Source organism: Teleopsis dalmanni, chromosome 1 (genome assembly GCF_002237135.1).
Source record: "Teleopsis dalmanni isolate 2A chromosome 1, ASM223713v2, whole genome shotgun sequence".
NCBI classification, from domain to species: Eukaryota; Metazoa; Arthropoda; class Insecta; order Diptera; family Diopsidae; genus Teleopsis; species Teleopsis dalmanni.
Genome location: NC_051846.1, coordinates 66217304 through 66237976, shown reverse-complemented (window position 1 = coordinate 66237976; position 20673 = coordinate 66217304). Strand labels below are relative to the sequence as shown.

The window sequence follows — 20673 nt, the reverse complement described above, 5'->3', positions numbered from 1 at the left end:
CCAAAAACATAGAAATATAAAGACATGTAATTTGCCTCTGTTAAAAAAATCATGAATTCTGAAAAGGTACACGCAATGGGAAAAACATGTCTGTTCAAACGTATAAACAATCGAACTTATTATTTTATGTATGATCAATGCTATTTTGTTAGGGAAGTCAGCAATCAAACCAATAGCGAACATGTTGTATTTTGCTTGGACAAAATCATATAGAAAAAACTCTAATATCAGAGCAAATGCACACATAGCTTCTAGCTCATGCGTACGTAAGTTTCTTGGTAAATTTTTTCTACTCTTCTTTTTATTGCACACTTACTAAATATATATGTGCATGGGTAGGTGAGACAATATTTTTGAATGTGATGCTTGGATTTTGTTTGTGTGCTTTTTTTTTCTTAAAATATATGACTTGCTTCGTGTGCACGAAATGCACAAGTCTTCCAAATTATTTAAAATTTGATTTTTGCTGAAATTTTATACTGGCTTCATACTAAAATATGATGTTTGCCTATGACATGATGCGAAAACACCGGAGTAGCGCAACCACAGTTGTTATTAGTGTAAATGCTCTTAATATGTTTGGCTATCAAGACTCGGCTATGCCATACAGTAATATTCATAAACACCATATTATACACTAATTGATTATTTTTTATATATTAAGTTTTTATTATTATATTCTTATATGAAATAGAATAGAATTATTAACTAAATTTAATTACTTAAATTATATAGATTATATAGATTTTATAAATCTTAGATAACTAATTATACAAAATTAACTAGAACTATTAACTAAATTTGATTACATATTACTTATAACTATTTAAAATAAAATTATTTATATAAGGGTGAATAATATTATTTATTGTTAATTTTTCTAATCAGTCATAAATATTATTAGACTTATATTTTTACATAAATATACATTTCTACAATTTTTTTAATTTATTTTTAAATTTTGCATTATCTTGGCTACTTTTTAGTAGCCACTTTGAGTTCTTATATAATAGAACTTTTATTAAGAAGTCCAACAAAATTTCGCGATGGCTCCCGCACATCGGCTCCTCAAACCAATTTTCGCTTTGTACATTTTTTTTCATTTCTTCTTTTATGCTATTTATTATAATTTTTTTAATGTCATTTACATGATATTCCTTATATTCCATATATGTAACAAATTTTCACGTACAGTTTGCATATCACATTTCAATCAAAATTTAATTGCGTGCAAGTCAATACCTATATAATACCTATAAAACTGAATGCAGCATTTTTTTTCCCTCTTTTTCACAATTAAGTTGGATTCATTTGCTACTTTAAAGTTATGACCTAATTTATAATATTATCATAAAAAGGAAACAAACAATAATGCTTTTGTGTACTACCTAAATTTAATGTTGGCATACATCCATGTTTTAATCGCCGATTTCCAATACAATCATCACTGAAATGTCTGCTGCAAAGCAAATCCTTTTTAGAAGGAACAAAACTATTTGCAAAGCTTAAATTTTGAATCCATTTTGATAATAAGGTTTTGTCATTTGGAAATTTAAAAAATTTGATAACACTTATGTCATTAAAACGACAATTCAAAATACACTTTTTATAAACAATAGCCATAATTTTTTAATAATTAGTAAACGCAAAGAAATATATATAGGTATTGACTTGCACGCAATTAAATTTTGATTGAAATGTGATATGCAAACTGTACGTGAAAATTTGTTACATATATGGAATATAAGGAATATCATGTAAATGACATTAAAAAAATTATAATAAATAGCATAAAAGAAGAAATGAAAAAAAATGTACAAAGCGAAAATTGGTTTGAGGAGCCGATGTGCGGGAGCCATCGCGAAATTTTGTTGGACTTCTTAATAAAAGTTCTATTATATAAGAACTCAAAGTGGCTACTAAAAAGTAGCCAAGATAATGCAAAATTTAAAAATAAATTAAAAAAATTGTAGAAATGTATATTTATGTAAAAATATAAGTCTAATAATATTTATGACTGATTAGAAAAATTAACAATAAATAATATTATTCACCCTTATATAAATAATTTTATTTTAAATAGTTATAAGTAATATGTAATCAAATTTAGTTAATAGTTCTAGTTAATTTTGTATAATTAGTTATCTAAGATTTATAAAATCTATATAATCTATATAATTTAAGTAATTAAATTTAGTTAATAATTCTATTCTATTTCATATAAGAATATAATAATAAAAACTTAATATATAAAAAATAATCAATTAGTGTATAATATGGTGTTTATGAATATTACTGTATGGCATAGCCGAGTCTTGATAGCCAAACATATTAAGAGCATTTACACTAATAACAACTGTGGTTGCGCTACTCCGGTGTTTTCGCATCATGTCATAGGCAAACATCATATTTTAGTATGAAGCCAGTATAAAATTTCAGCAAAAATCAAATTTTAAATAATTTGGAAGACTTGTGCATTTCGTGCACACGAAGCAAGTCATATATTTTAAGAAAAAAAAAGCACACAAACAAAATCCAAGCATCACATTCAAAAATATTGTCTCACCTACCCATGCACATATATATTTAGTAAGTGTGCAATAAAAAGAAGAGTAGAAAAAATTTACCAAGAAACTTACGTACGCATGAGCTAGAAGCTATGTGTGCATTTGCTCTGATATTAGAGTTTTTTCTATATGATTTTGTCCAAGCAAAATACAACATGTTCGCTATTGGTTTGATTGCTGACTTCCCTAACAAAATAGCATTGATCATACATAAAATAATAAGTTCGATTGTTTATACGTTTGAACAGACATGTTTTTCCCATTGCGTGTACCTTTTCAGAATTCATGATTTTTTTAACAGAGGCAAATTACATGTCTTTATATTTCTATGTTTTTGGTTGTGACGCATCTGTTATTAAAGTTTGAAAAAATTTTAACTCCCAAAACCGTTACTTCTGTAATAATTGTAATAAGAGAAACCAAATTTTTATATTTGCGTGCAGTTATGAGTAATGCATTCTCACGTCAACACTTTTCTGTGTAGTTTATTTAACAAGTGTTCAATTTATTGCATTTATAATTATAATAATTTATTTGCATATATTAAATTAAATAATAATTCAGAACAATGTTAAAGTAGCGTGATCTTATCTGTGATTTCCATAGTTATTTATTAATATACACCTTAGTTAATGTGTTTAAATGTTGTGTTTAAAAAAATTAATGTTATTCATTATTAAAAATGGTTGTATATATATATATATATATATATATATATATATATATATATACATATATTATTTTTGATATAAATAAGTGCTTAAATTTATTTTATTATAACGTATAACAATAATTGCACCTGCTTAGCTGATTGCCAGCATAATCAATCAATCGGTAAGTTTCAAAATGTTCATATATTCAAATGTTAATTTTATTTCTTTTCTTGAATGGAATAAACATACATATTCTATATAAAAAGTAATATGAAACAATTATTTAATATTGCGTATCTACATATATACATTAATCGATTTAACATATGTTTGCATATTACATTTTTTACTGCTTAAGATTAATATCGTTACTATAGTACTTCTTTATTTTTGCCCTTCACATATTATGATACGAGCGTCTATGTTTTTTTTATAAATAAATTTTTAAAAGCTCAACTATGTTAAAAAAGCTTAACCAAAGCTTTATTATTAAGTTTTTATTCACACGTAAAATTTGTTATTGCTGTATTTTTGATCAGTGCTTTACTTCAGATCACATAAAAATTCGTGAATGGAAGAAAGCTTTATTTTATGCTTTAGAGAAATGAAGTTAAAAAAAAGAAACAACTAACAATAACATAGTATGTAAATAAACAGCATAGTTTGATGCCATACAGTTTAACAAATAAATACATACGACATATACATATTGTTGTTGCATTTTTCTTTAACTGCAAATATACGAACCTTATAATTGTTATTTAATATTTTTGCTTATTAATTTTTGATTCAAGATTCAAAATATTCTTTGTGTTCCTATAAGAATTTTGATGATAGATGATGAATCTCTATATATTACTCCGTTTAAAATAAAATAACTTAGGAGAAGAAATAATTATAATAATAATAAGTATTATAATAAAATAATAATAATAATAATTAGCAATTATAATAAAACAAAAATAATAGTTAGTAATTATAATAAAATAATTATAATAATAATTAGTAATTATAATAAAATAATAATAATAATAATTAGTAATTATAATAAAATAATTATAATAATACTAAGTAATTATAAAAAAATAATTATAATAAAAATTCCTAATTATAATAAAAAATTCTAATTATAATAATATAATTATAATATTAATTAGTAATTATAATAAAATAATTACAATAATAGAAAATAATTATAAAATAATAAAATAATTATAATTATTTTCTTTCACTAAATAAAATATATTCTTTAAAACAATGTTTTAAATAATTGATTTTAAAAGGATTGATTAGGACTGTTCTTTTCCCTAATGCTTACGTTTAAATTACAGTCAAAAGGTTCGATTTATAGAAATTTCGAGTTAGAGTATTTTTTTATTTTATTTATTTTTGAACGAAACTAGAATAATATTTTAAGATATTTATTTATTTGAAATCAAATACAGAACAGCAATTGTTTTAATGTAAAATATTTAGAAACTAGGGCTTGGCATGTTTTTAATTTTTTCTTTTATTCAGTAAAAAGGGGTTCCAATTTATTCAAAACCTTATAGTGATCATCAGTTCTAGTATCATTAAGCATTTGGGAATGTTAAGCATTTGGAATGAGTTTTCTTCTACTAGGCTGATGAATAATTTCATCCAACGAAACTTTATTATCACTTTCCGTTGCGCTTAGAATCGGATCCAATAATTCAGAGCAATAATGCTCAAAAATATCGTCATCTGTAGAAAAACTTGATATACAAATTTCATTGTCAAGTTGAATATAAATGTTACAAACAGCATTGGAAGTTATTTTATTTACTTTACTTTAACTTTACTTTTACCAATTCACGGTCTTCATCAATGCTATTCAAGAAAACTAAAGGAATATGTCATCCTCTTCGTCCCATGTAGAAAATTGACTAAACCCAGCCTTTTTAAAGCAGTCCGCTATCGTTTGTCTACTTATATCAATATCTCAAGCTTTTGTTACATGATTTTTGCAATCTATAAGTGTAATATACCGCTTTTTATTTGCTTCCATACGCTTTAGTGTTTCCTTTACGATTCTGTTGTGATAGTTACACTTTACATTTTAAATTACTCTCTGATCGGAGTAATCGGAGGTTGCAATTAAGAGGCCATATTCGGCGGAAGAAATACCAATTCTAAGCATTTGCATAAAGAAGCAACATAAGAAAGAAAAAATTAAACATTTAGTTTGTAAAAAGGGATTTCTCCTGACACCAAAATATTTTTATTCGAGTTATAGACATTGGAGTTAAAGAAATTTGAGTTATGGAAGTTTGACTGTATTTGTACTTGGTTTAATGATTTCTAGGTGTACTCTTGTTTTATTGGTTCAACTCATTAACAATCATTAAAATTAATATGTGTATCATACATTTATGTAGGTGCTTAAAATCATGTTAATATAATGTATAACAATAACTATACCTACTAAGCTGTTTGCCATTATAAATCCATGCATCCATGTATGTATGAACTAGGGATTCTCAAGGAATAGCGTACAGTTAGGTGCCGAGTTTTAGTGTTGTTAGTGTATGTTTAGTTATTTTCTTTACGACTTCGGCAGAAAAGATATTTTAAATATGTAAAAAGTTTAAAATGTTTATATGAGTGTCGAACTATTTACGTTTTTACATTTTGACGGGCTCTTAAATTTATATATTTTATATAGTAACTTATATTATATAAAAACAAGCTTGAACACTAAAGACGAAGTAGACTAAATTATCTGTTAAATAAATATATACTTAAGTTAACAACTGCAGTATTTTTGATTTAATCTAAAGTTCTTTTCTATATAATATAAGTTATTATATAAAATATAACTTCTAAAAACACAACCTAAAGCTCGGCAAAATTTAAAGAAATTTCATTGTATATTTATTATTGCGATTATTAGGAAATAGTTTTTCTATATAATTGTATACAATGTATACAATTTATAATATAATATAAAAAAATATAATATAGAAAATTCTATAAGTTTGCAAATGTTTTCATTCTAAACTATTTCGATAATTCCAAATTTTTTTTAATGTTTTATATGCTTAACTATAGGCAAAACTTAAGTAAGGAATTTTCTTAAGACATTATTATTGCACAGTTCATAGTGCATAGACATTGAACACCATTCATTTATATGACCCAATAATACCCATAATATCAGCCTGACGCAGCACGTTTCTTCAAGCGCTGGAAAAATTCAATAATAAAAAAATGCTCATACTGGCGCAGTTAAAAAGCATTATTGTGTCACTCAATATCACTTAATATAAAACGTGAGCTTTATATCTATATATGTATGTTCAAATTCTAGAAGTGTGAATTATGATTGATGTTACTATTCAAATGCTTATTGAAGTAACCTAAGTGTATAGAACGGCAGGTAAATTATACAATAAAAATGCGATGACTTTCTAGATCTGTACTAAATTTATAATTGCTGCTAAATTTTAAACACCACAACCAACAAATAGCGATTCAAAACTAGTCGAGTCTATGTCAACAGATGATAGAATTACGAACTATGTATTATACAAACTTTTAGTTACATGGAGTTGTTATTAAGCCATTTTACACTAATGGTTTCAGTCAAAAATTAGAATATACAAGGGTCACTGTTTATATTTTGAACCTAATAATGAAAAAATACTAACTTGTTAGAAATTGCTTTACTGTTTTTCAAAGTATTCTCCTTTATAATTAATACGGATTCACTTTTGCATGCGTTCCAACCATTTGTCACAACATTTTTTCTAATCTTCTAATCTGACGTTTGGGAACAAGAAGATGTATACCAAGTCATTGGGTGTCAAATCAGGACTACACGGTGGATGGCCTATCAATTCGATTTCGAACATTTTAGAATGTTCAAATAGTTGTTTGTTAGAGTTGTTAAACGAGATATATGAGCACTCGCATTGTTTTAATGGCAGTTGTAGAATGATTCGGCAGTGATTGTTTGTTTTCCTTATTTCACTAAAGAGTTCCAGTAAACAAATGGTTCCATATCATTACCAACTGGAATTAACCATTTAACGTTCCTATAATAATATCCATATATAACCATATAACCAGTTTTCCTGAAAAAACAAGCGACCATTTGTTTCGAAGTGCTTCGAGACCGAACAACTTTATTTCGTCATGAAACATCCACACAGTCGACGACTACTGTTGTTTACCTTCCGATTAATAGGCATATATCCATGATTCGTCACATGTTAGAATTTTATACAAGTATATGTTTTTTGAAGCACAACTATTAAACTTCGTGAACATTTGTATACACCAATCAACACAAACAGCTTTTTGAAATTTTGTCGAATGATGGGGACTCAACGAGAACAATCCTGTCTCTAAATGCACGTCTAAATGGTCGTGCAATATTTTATATACACTGGTGAAACTAATGCGTAGTAAACCACCTTAACCTCAACCTCACAGTATGTTGCATGACAATCCTCATTACTCGTATCAGTTTTTTGGCACAACAACTGATTTTGAGGTCAATAAGCAAACTGCGGTCCCAGTTAATATCACTGTAAAAGCGTTTCGCAGTGACAAGGAATGGAATTTAATCGCCAAATGTGGATGTAACTTTATCGATGTGCAAACACTCTTGTCTTGATAATCCACGTCGAAACTCGTACTCGTAATAAATCATGGCACGACTATTTTATAGCGTTTACTCCATTTTTTCGAAAACACTCAATTTACAAATCTCTGTAAATAATACAAATACTAGTAACGCTCGTTTGACAAAAGTTCTAAGGTAGGTTGCGTTTAATAGTTTTAAACTTTCGTATGGAAACTATAGATGACACTTGACAATAATCCATGTTCTTGAGGTTCGAAATATAAATAGTGGCGTTGGTGGATGCTGAAAAAGTTCAATAAGAAAAAAATGCTTAAACTGGCGCAGTTAAAAAGCATTATTGTGTCACTCAATATCACTCAATATGAAATGTGAGCTTTATATCTATATATATTCAAATTCTAGAAGTGTGAATTATGACTAATATTAATATAGAAATGTCTATTTAAGTGCTTTAAATATGCATAGCAACAGGTAAACTAAACTATTTGATAAAGAAAAAGCGATGATGTACTAGATCTGCTGGAAACTAGTAGTTGTTACTAAATTTTGAGTATCACAACGAATAAAGTGCAATTCAAATCTAGTCTAATGTATGCCAATAAGTTGTAGAATAATAAAATATATATTATCACTCAAAGGAGAAGACTTTGAAAGTCGCGTTGAGTTGATAGCGAAATGATATTAAGAATTTATATTTGAATGACTATTTAATAAAAAACACATGGATGTTATATAAGAAAGCTCATTTCTAAATATGTTTGTAGTTTCATATCATCTGTTTTTATATCCTTGCTAATATAATTTCAAAATACAGCTAACGTTTTAGTCATTTTTGGTATAGGTTGTCCATAATTATCCATCAGTTAATTGTTTGCACTATGTTTTTTAATTGAAGTCATGCATAGCTGTTTGGCAAAATCGTTGAGGAAGTTCCTTCGTTGATCATTTGTTTTATTATAAAATTTGATTATCTATGGCGCTCTGCGAATTTTTTATTTTTCTCTAGGAACAGATTGATGCATCATGATTGTATGCAAAATTTGTTGAATTCTTTTTTGAAGAATTCCGTCATTCTTTTGACGGCTTTTTACCTTTTCTGACTGTTCAAACGAGTACCATGCTCTAGGACCCTAGAAGTTTGTAGGCTTTTTTTTTCAAATTTCTGTTAAACATTGTCTAGATGTCTAGAATCGGTGCAGCTTTTTCTGTTCTCGTATCATCTTGAAGCTGTCGCGAGACATTGCTTATCGTAAAAGAGACAGCGCATCAGCTTTCCACATATCTTCCATATTAGTTATTCACATTACATTACTTTATTTATTTATCATAAAAAAACATTTGCGTTAGCTTTCAAAGATAAAACCATAGAGGTCTATAGTAAAAGGGCACCAGTTCTATTTACAGAACAGTAGAAGGTGGTTACTTTCTTCATCATTCTTTTGCAATTTATGGCTACCGTGTTCTGTGTTGTGGTCAAAATGTCTTAAATGATATTCTTCACATTCGTGCAAATAGAACCGAGCCATAAATGCAGATCAAAATTTTAATTTAAGATATTTTAAAGAATGGTTAAGTGTGTTGAGTCGTAAAAAAAGTAATAACATTTCTTTTACTTTAAAACACAATATTAAAAAAATATATTTTAAAATACTTTAAGATTGTTAAATATAGAACAATAACATTAGTTTCATGGTTATTGTTTTCATTTTTAAATACTATAATTTGATAATACTTCAACTGATTAGCAAAGACACTGAAATATAAAACTGATTGCAATTATCGCATGTTAAACAAAAAAAAGTCTAATAGATAATTGTATTTTTGCTTGGTTAGTTATGTATATTGAACAAAATTTTGCATTAAAATAAAATTTTCTAATGCAGTAAATAAATGGTATTCAAAATTTTAAAAGATGAAGTAATGTGTTTGTGCAGTAACCCATTATTAATATAATTTTAGTTTCTTAGCATATATCAGTGCTTAGTACGTAAGACAATTCGTATAAGTTGGAATCACTTTAGGCGACTACATCATCTCTATTCTAGAGATAATTGTTATAAACAAATAATTTCTTAATAATTATATATAATTAAATTTGTTTAAGATCAGACAGGCCATAACTATAAAAAGAAAATTGCTAAGGGGTAAGAAATGACAACAAAATCTTTTTTTTAATTAATTAAATTCTTGGCTCATTCTACAGTTATTTCATCTTTAGTTATATACGTTTCAGCAGTGGTTTTTATAAATTTTTTTATGGATATAATTTTATGTAAATAAATTCTTGACTTTGAGTACTATTTTACGAGTACCTATACCCAAATGTGAAACTCAGAGTGACGTTACACATACCTAAACCAAATTCATAACATATGATATTATAACCTAGAAACCCATAAACCACAGTTATATAGAAATGCAATTAACTATTTGAGTTTTGATGTTAGGTATCAGTATTATTTCTTTTTAGAACAATACTTTAGATATTTTTTTATTATATTAAAGGTTATTTATTTTGTGATTTCAAAAGTAAACCTAAAGAAATATAATTTGGGTTCGAAATTTTGATAAAATTTTTATTTCAGTATATCGTTTAGATCTTGTCATTAAATGTTAACACTCTTAACGGGATATCGTATAGTATCCGCTTTAAAGTGACTTTCAATGAGTTGTCGGCACTTCGCTGACAATAGCTCACTCATAATGGTTTATAATGGTTTTTAAATTGGCGATGGTTTCAAGATTGTCCGCATAAAACTGGTCCTTTCCTAACCTCACAAAGAAGTGCAATGGTAATTAATTTCATAACCGTGTTGGCTAATTAATAAATGTGTTAATTATTAAAATAAAATCACATCTTCAGGAAATTTTTCACGTAACAGCCGAAACCGGATTTGTTTTATGGTTTGTGGTATTTTTTGTTAAAACCACTTATCTTCCATATCTGTACCATCAACTGATAATCAAGTCAGTTAGTGCCATCACTTCGTCATGTTCCAAAACATGACGGCATATCACACTTCCGGAGCAAATGCCAACCATATAGTGACATTTTGTAGACGCTGTGGTTTTTGACTTTTACTTATGAATTTTTCCGAACTACAAGCCTAAATGTACCAATTATATTTATTTACCAACTTATCCACTTATCCACAAGTGCAGTTTAAAAGCATTATTGTGATTTAATCACTCAATATATAATGTGTGCTTTATATCTACATACATTAAGACCGAAAAGTTTTCGGAAATTCTCATTTAAAATTCGCGCGCTGTATATTTTTCGATATTTTAAGTTTATGTAGTTTGGCAGCACTGTCCTTAATTACTATGCCAAAAATGAGCGCGATCTGTCAGACAGTTCGTTTACGGCAGCTGTTGAAACCAGTTCACCTCAGTAGGGCGTTGCGAAAAAAACAATGGAAAAAAATATTGAACAAAGAGTTTGCATCAAATTTTGTGTTTCGAACGAAATTTCGTGTGCAGAATCGTTGCGAATGCTACAAAAGGCTTATGGGGAATCAGTTTTATCGAAAACTCAAGTTTATGAGTGGTACAAAGCCTTCCAGGACGGTCGTACGACCGTCGAAGACATTTCGCAACGCACTACTGAGGTGAACTGGTTTCAACAGCTGCCGTAAACGAACTGTCTGACAGATCGAGCTCATTTTTGGCATAGTAATTAAGGACAGTGCTGCCAAACTACATAAACTTAAAATATCGAAAAATATACAGCGCGCGAATTTTAAATGAGAATTTCCGAAAACTTTTCAGTCTTAATGTATGTTCAAATTCTAGAAGTATAAGTTATGTCTAATATTAATATAGAAATGTTTATTCAAGTAATTTAAGTGTATGGAACGGCGGGTATATTATTAAATATGAGCAAATTTAAGCACTTGATTTTGAAGTAGCGATAATTCTCTCGATCTGTAATAAATTAATAATTGCTACTAAATTTTAAATACCGCTACCAATAAAATACGATTCAAATCTAGCCGAATCTATGTCAACAAATAATAGAATTATGAAGTATATACTATACAATGTTATAACCGCTCAAAAGAGTGTACTTTAAATGTAACGTGGAATTGATAATGTCGCCTCTAACGAAAGATCATTATGAATTTCTAATTGAATGACTATGAGATTTGATAACGACCGTATGTGTCAGTGCCTATCATTGCCCAGGAAAATATTCGAAATTTTCCGTAGCCACTTTGTTTACTAATTTGACAAGGAGTTGATGTTGATTTAAAATTAGCAACACAGCCCAGTTTATTCAATTTCAGGTGGATCCCCTCCAACTTGCATAGAGAAGTTGTCCGTGCGCTGTATGTCTTTAACTTTTACCTTTATAATGGTTCTGCAGGTTTAGCTTATGTACAGCTCTCATGATTGATATCACAAGAGATCATTATTTGTGCTTTGTAGCACAAGGCTGCCATTTCAGTCTAACCTAACTTAATCTATATCCAACACATTGAGATGATATTAACTTAAATAAATTTTCGTGATTTTGATATTACTTCCCAAAGCAATCAATGTAACTAATCAATGTACCACACGTTGGGAAACACTGAGTAAACCTGAAATGTAAAGTGTCAATTTTCAATGGTTTCGAAATTTCCCGATAAGGGCAATTGAAGATAGTACACATCAATTTGTTGATCCAAAAACATTGTCGTGGCTTGAGTCGAAACTATATTCAACATCTTTACAGCAAATTAATGTTCATCCAGCATAGTTTATGATAATAAAATAATATTTTTATGGTAAAATGAATTAGGAAAACAAAAATTCGTTAACCCTTTATGAGCAGGTCATATATGAGTAGTATGCCTAAATCATAAAGCTGCTTTGATTTCAAGTAAAATTTATTGCTGTAGATAAGAATTATGAGGAAGAATGATATATTGTTGTTTCTGTAAATTATTTTTGTATTTCAGATTTAAACTGTGCCTCTTGAAGTGCTAAAATAACTAATTTTTAATAGTTCACACTTTGGAAATCTGATTTATGGGTGTTGTTTATGGTAATAGGATGTTTTTTTTTGTTTAGAAGTGTGAAAAATTGATTGTTTAGATACTCTACTCATTACTTATTAATTAGTAATGAAAACAAGTGGGTTAAATATAATTTAAATAAAGTAATGTATTTTAAGATTCAAAGTAAAGGTTGTCAGTTCGAGATATTGTAAGAATCAGTCAATGGCAGCTTACTAGGTGAGCATATTCACGATTTTATTAGTTTATTTATAAAATATAAATAAAATTGTTTATAAAAACTTCGCTTGACTTAAATCTTAAATGACATGCATTAATTTAATTTGTAGTGGTTATTTCTACAATTATATATTTTATGTTAAGTATTAGATTGCAACAATAATTTAATTAAATTTAAGTCATAATTAAGATTTAATGGAAAACATTGTAATTTTATTCCTGAGCTGATATAAATTGTTTATAACAGAATTCTATTGCCTGGAAAATTTATGAATTTAACACTGCATAAGAATTTACTACCTTATTTACTATTTTAATATTTAAGTAAAATAATTTGCAATAAAATTGCTGAAATGTTCCAACTATTGAGTGACCTCATAAATATTGTGTAGTATCATAGCAATTATAAGTTCTAGCTTAACAAGAGTGCTAATGAATTAGCAAAATTTGAACAAATGGATATAATAATTTAAAGCTGATTGATTGAAATTTGAAGTGGGGTTTCTAGTATTTTGTTGACAGAATAAATTATCACGTCATTTGCTAAGCACTGCAGTAAAAAACTTTTGCCATTGAGTTCTTTTGTGTTTTGGTGGATCCGCTTATGACCAAAATAATTTGTAGCACAGTAATATTTACAATTAAATACAAATAGTAAATATTTATCTAATAACAATAAACAATAATAATTTAATTAAATTTCATATGGTTACGAACTACGACGCAATATTCAAATAATATCCAGTGAATTACTTCAGGTGCGCACACAATAATTTTCCAGTAAATTTAAACAAACCGAAAAAAGTTAATTATTTTTGTTTCAAATTGTTAAATATTACAAATGTTTATGATAATCTATTGTACGTTAATCATACATTTCTCAAAATTAGCATTTGCTTGTCAATTTTCAAATTCATTCATAGGAACATTTGTATGTCATGTCATGCGTTTCTGTACAAATTTTTGACCATGGGCACGTGTATTTGAATATTAAATATCTTTTCATATTTGTACAAATAATAAAAATTTATCGGCATATGTTGGTATAAATAATTCTAACTTTTCACATAAAATCCCACAAATTTTAAAGTGTAATATATTTGTTTGTAAATCTCAAAATGGCGTACGAAGGCGCAAAAAGAGGTGCCCTATTTAAAACAATGTACAATATAACGCGTGAATTACTTACCCCAAAAAAATAAATAAATAAAATAATAATAAAATAAAGGAGAATTTATATTTAATTTTTGCTTAACCTCATTATTTTACTTTAAGCACAACTCTTAAAGTAAAAACAAGGTACACATAGAAGATGACCTAACCGATGAAGTTCAAACTAAAACACGACTTAAACAAAGTTTAAACAAAGGTCAAATTTTCGTCTATGCTGTTCAATATTGTACATGAAAAAATTATAAGATTATCAGTATTCTGTATCTGGTGAAATATCGTGAATAGATTGGTTTAGTTAATGGCATATAAGGTGATATAAACATAACCTGAGTTCTGAGTAGACAGCAAGACGCTTGTAGTAACAAACATAAAACATAATAGAAACAGCACTAGATTAAAACCTAGTGGTTAGTGTAGAGCACTTCACTATGTTGTTATTCTAAAAATTTTGATGGCATTATAACGAAGGAGTAGGAATTTTTGAAGGTAAGGATTGAGATTTCCAACCATAAGTGTCCGTTCCATATCTTCAACATAGAACTCATAATGAAGAAATGTAGCTTTAATATGTTTGAGGTCTTTGCACTTGTGAGATCAAAATCTAACTAGTTATTAAGGAGTTGTGTCGAACTCCAAACCTCACAAATATGTTAAATTTTAATAATAAATTATACAAAGATTTTTTGGAGTTAAAATCTTCGACAATTAGAAGTATAACTTAGCTAAATAGACTTAACTAATAGACGCGAAGTAATCGTATGCTGGTAAGTAGTAGATTTTGCAATTATCAGTACTAGATATAAACGTGTTTCGCAGATACATAGATTTAGTGACAAATAACATTGTGAAAAAAAAGTTGGAGAAAGAAATGTGCTTTAAAGAATTTGTATAATCTAGTAAATTAAAAAAGAAGTTGTTGATATCAATACAGTGACGAGTTAAGAAGAAAGTGTCACCGTGGCACCGAGATTTTAGTCGCCTCCTATGACAGGCATGTCTACCGCCTGAATATTCTAACCCCTTCACTGCAGCGGGTATTATATACGGACTACAAACTAATTAAGAAACTTGAATATTTTCTAAGACCACCACTGATGAGTACTTGGGAATACTCGAAACAGCGTTTTCTGGTCAGCTAAATTTCAATTAATAAACTAAACTTTTGTTTTTGTCCTTTCTTTGCTATTTTAAACCTTCTGAATTTAAATAAAAATTATATTATATACATAACATATAAAAGTACACAACATTGATAATTATTTTTTAGTAAAATTGGTGATACATTTCTGATATACCGCGATTTAATACTAATGTATTTTATGGGGCTCTAGACTCTTTATTAAAATAAATTAAATTTGTATATTATTAAATTTTTATATTTATTAAACATATTTTCCAATTTAGTATGAAGTTTTATTACCGTTTAACCCTTTTTATTTGTAATGGTTATTAAACCAGACCAAATTCATCATTTCGCATTAAATGAAAATCTCTTATAATTCACTTGTCCTGAACCAAACCAATTATATATCGAAACCAGAGCTATTCATATTAAAACACATTTTTTTTCTTTTAAGGATTTTAACATTTTTAAACACATCTCTTCAGTTGCTTCTCCATACGAAGAACTTCTTTGTTTTTCAACTTTGTCATTAAAACTGTCACATTAGCCAGAAAATCCATAATTTCTCACGTACATTTCACGTACATCTCACGTACATCTCATTTACGTTATCATATTACGGATACATTATATAAAGATATAATCTTGCGAACACATGCAAACAAAAGGATTCAAAACACAATATCCTTCTTAAAAGCAGGTCTAAAAACTACAAGACAAAAGTGAGGAAATCTTTAGAACTCACCAAACTATATTCACATCATAATAACGCACATGCCAGTGATGCAATATCACATAATGACCACATTTGCTGTCACATGATATTTGCTCATTTGCAGTTTAAATCACAAAATATTGAATGAATATTGAAAATAGATAGAAACGGAAATTCCTCTTCCGCACACATTGCAATTATAGATGCAAACCACATTATAAAGATGTTGTCTCTTGCAGATAAATCCATAAATGAAAATTGTCACAATGAAAAATCTTAAGGAGGGTGTCTCCTAATACAACATATGCATTTCTTGGTTGCAGTTTGTATGTCACTATATCGATATATTAGTATGTGTACAATGATATAGATTTATTTTGTGCTAGTACATTGTTCTACAAAACAATTACTCCTTAATTAAATTTTTTTGTTAAAGTGTCCTTTAAATGTCTTATGTGACAAATTGACAAATTGTGGGAAGTTGAATATCAAAATTTTGTAGAATTCATATCGGTACATTTTCACAGGATATACAAAGCAATCGGAAGTGTCTTTACACTGGTGCTATACGCATTATTTGTTTAGGTTGTATAGAACAATAGCCGGAAGTAATTGTGTAATATTTTTGAGAAAATTAGATATTTCAATTATAAAGCATTTGACAAATGTTTTAAAATTATACTTCATTCTTCAATGAAATAAATTACAAATTAATAAAGATTAATTCAAAAGTTTCTTTAGAAATATATGCCAGAAATTTTATTTTGTAATTCCTAAAATTTTAAAGATTTTGAAATGCTTGCAAACCATCTTCTTTTTCTTTTAAAGACTTCGATATTGAATATCAGTGACTTGAGGCGTGGGGCTTCCTAAAGTGCTTTTATTACATTATGTACATTAAGCACTTACATATTTTTTAATTTTTGTAAAGAGCAGGACAATGCGTGGACACGTAAGCAAGAAGGAATTCGAGGGGATAAGGAAAGCAAACGACCCCCAACGATTGAATTCAAAGATTACTGTATATATATATACTAATGACTTAATACGAGGGTCACTATTAATATTTTGATCCTTGGCAACATTGACTGGTGTCATCTGATGTTTTCATACGATAGTTTAACACTATTAAAATTAACCTACCTTAGACTTTTTGTCAAATGAGCGTTACTAGTATTTGTGTTATTTACATTGATTTGTAAATGAGTGTTTTCGAAAAAATGAAGTTAACGTTAGATTATCAAGACAAGAGTGTTTGCACATCGATAAACTTGCATCCACATTTGGAGATGAAACTCCATCCTTTGTCACTGTGAAACGCTTTTACAGTGATATTAACTGGGACCGCAGTTTGTTCATTGACCTCAAAATCAGTTGCTGTGCCAAAAAACTGATACGAGTAATGAGGATTGTCATGCAACATACTGTGAGGTTGAGGTTAAGGTGGAATCCTACGCATTAGTTTCACCAGTGTATATAAAATATTGCACGACCATTTAGACGTGCATTTAGAGAACGGATTGTTCTCGTTGAGTCCCCATCATTCGACAAAATTTCAAAAAACTGCTTGTGTTGATTGGTTTATACAAATGCTCACGAAGTTTAATAGTTGTACTTCAAAAGACATATACTTGTATAAAATTCTAACATGTTACGAATCATGGATATATGCCTATGAATCGGAAGGTAAACAACAGTAGTCGTCGACTGTGTGGATGTTTCAAGACGAAATAAAGTTGTTCAGTCTCGAAGCACTTCGAAACAAATGGTCGCTTGTTTTTTCAGGAAAACTGGTTATATGGTTATATATGGATATTATTATAGGAACGTAAAATGGTTAATTCCAGTTGGTAATGATATGGAACCATTTGTTTACTGGAACTCTTTAGTGAAATAAGGAAAACAAACAATCGCTGCCGAATCATTCTTCAACGCCATTAAAACAATGCGAGTGCTTTTATATCTCGTCTAACAAGTCTAACAAACGACTATTTTAACATTCAAAAATGTTCGAAATCGAATTGATAGGCCATCCGCCGTGTAGTCCTGATTTGGCACCCAATGACTTGGTATACATCTTCTTGTTCCCGAACGTCAGAGTAGAAGATTAGAAAAAATGTTGTGACAAATGGTTCGAACGCATGCAAAAGTGAATCCGTATTAATCATAAAGGAGAATACTTTGAAAAACAGTAAAGCAAGTTCTAACGACAAGTTAGTATTTTTTCATTATTAAGCTTAATATAAAAATAGTGACCCTCGTAAGTGCTGAGTGTATCTTGCACTGATGCAAAAACGGAGGATAGCTGGTATGTGATATTAGGCATTTTGTATCACATAAAGAAATACGATTCGATTGACCAGGTTTCATACCAAAATTTTTTCAAAAACTTTAAGAAATTACTCTGTGGGAAAAATAGGCGTACATATGTATATTATAGTATAGTTATATATTTATTATTTAATTGTATTCTTAAATTCAAAACAAAAGTCTATGTATGTATTTCTATTTGTATAAACAGACTAATACCTTACTAACTACATTGAATTTTTGAAGTACAAAAATTAATCTATAGGCCGCAGTATAAAATCCTACAACTCCAAACCCCAATCCCTCAGTAAATATTATTCAGTCCTGTTGACAATAAAATTTCGAGAAGCCAAGCTGGACTGGTGATAAATGTTGTAGCTGTTAGGGATCATATTTATTGCGCTACTGTTGTGTTTTGTAAACCAATGTATTACATTTCCAAGCTTGGGAACTCAATTTCTTCATTGTGAAATCTTCATATAAGACTTGATATAAGCCTACGGTGGTTTGTCAGATTTCCACTTAATATTCTTAGCCTGTTCTTAGATAAACCATTGCTAAATCGAAATAGTTTGTATGGCTTCCAAGTCTTATATATAATAATATTATTATTTTAAACTCTCTAATTTTATTATTTTTAAAGTCAGTAAGATACCTTGTTAACTTTCCGCTTAATAATGTTTAAATTAAAATATAATTATACTAATTGTATGTTTTTATATACACAATGTCAAATAATATAGGCAATTAATTAATATAAAAATAAATATAATTTTTGGAAAGCGTATCGTTATGTACTTTAACATTTCTAATCTACATATATTAACCGAATAATCAGAACTTGTGGAAGAAACCCACATAAAAACAGTATCACATTCTTCAACGTTGAGATAACTTTATCAGTTCAAAAAAGAGACAAATTCGGTAAGCATTTTTAATAAATGAATGTATAAGAAAAATTTCTTTTAGCTTCCAAATAAATAAATTACCGCACAAAATTGTTTAGAATGTCATAATAATAATAAAAAGTGATAAAAATTTCAATGACAAAGATCAGAAAATTATGGAAAACATCAGAACCGAATGAATTGCCCATAAACTAGAATTAAGAAAATGTTTGAATCTGGGTCAAACGGTTTACAATAAAAATTTACATGATTAGACCCGACAAAACTACTGATTAAAAAGTGTTAACAAAATATTTTGACAATTTTGTTATCATAGTTTGTGTAATGATTGGACGAACAAAGGTTAAGTCTACAATTTATAGGCCTCATTCGCATTTACATGCAATTTTCTTAGAAAAGTGTTTCTTTTGTGGGCAGAAGAAAACGTCGTCGCTTTTCTTAAAAACTTTCGAACTTACGTGTGAGTTTCGACTTTCAAGATCCAATCAACATCATTTATGCGATGATTGTATGCATAAACAAGACTCTTACGTATCTCTTGCCATTTGGTATGCTGATCTGCGGGTATGTTTAACATCACCGTTTCGAGATTTTCGGATTCTTCATTACTTGTGATTAGCACCTCGTTGCAATGCCGCATCCAGGTTCGTTGCTGATGCATTGTAAGGTCGTATTCTTCTGGCCTTGTTGTGAATATGCAAAGTATGCGGACTTCATTGTAGAGCTGCTCATTTGCTGAGCGCTTGGGAGCTCGTAGAGTAAGTTTATGGTGTATGTGTGGCCACAAAAAAACGTAAATTGTGACAATCGATATTGAAATAAATACAAAACTTATCAAATATTTGAAGATAAAATTTTTGTTGCACTGTGTTAAGCTTCTAGAATTTTCCGTTACCGGCTTGATTAGTGGTTCTTTCATTTTTAATGCGAGTGCTATGAAATTTATACGCGAACTGTTAAAACTGTTTAAGTTTTAAATTGAGTACCTGAAGAACTCACAAATTGTAATTTTGAAAATAAAAATTTTAGATAAAGTTTGGGTTGACACTGCCAATGATTGAAAGCATGTTAGTTGGAAATGTTATAGATATTAAAAACTCGTATATAATACAAACGTATTTGTTGTACATAATACACTATCTAAAATGTTAGAACTTAACTTTAAAAACGAAAACAAAAAAAAAATGGCTTTAGCAAAATATAGCAGAAAATATTTTGGTATTTGAAAAATATTAAAAGTATTAAAAAAATATTAAAAAAAAAATTGGGTAAATGTTAATTAAGGAAAATCTTAATACACATAAAGAAAGTATAACCTATTCTGTAATACGTTACTGTTTTTTTATAAAGCCCGTCCTCATAACTATAGTTTATCCAAGGCGTATGTGAC

At 28.5% G+C, this 20673-nt stretch overlaps 1 protein-coding gene across 1 annotated transcript in view; it reads right to left on the bottom strand.

Moving 5' to 3' along the window:
* LOC119683244 overlaps positions 1-19944 on the bottom strand; it is a 222246-nt gene extending 202302 nt beyond the window's left edge. The window contains exon 1 of the mRNA XM_038096886.1: positions 19742-19944. Within this exon, the coding sequence (XP_037952814.1) occupies positions 19742-19944 (203 nt within the window). The remainder of the gene's footprint in view (positions 1-19741) is intronic.
* Positions 19945-20673: the final 729 nt, after the last annotated feature.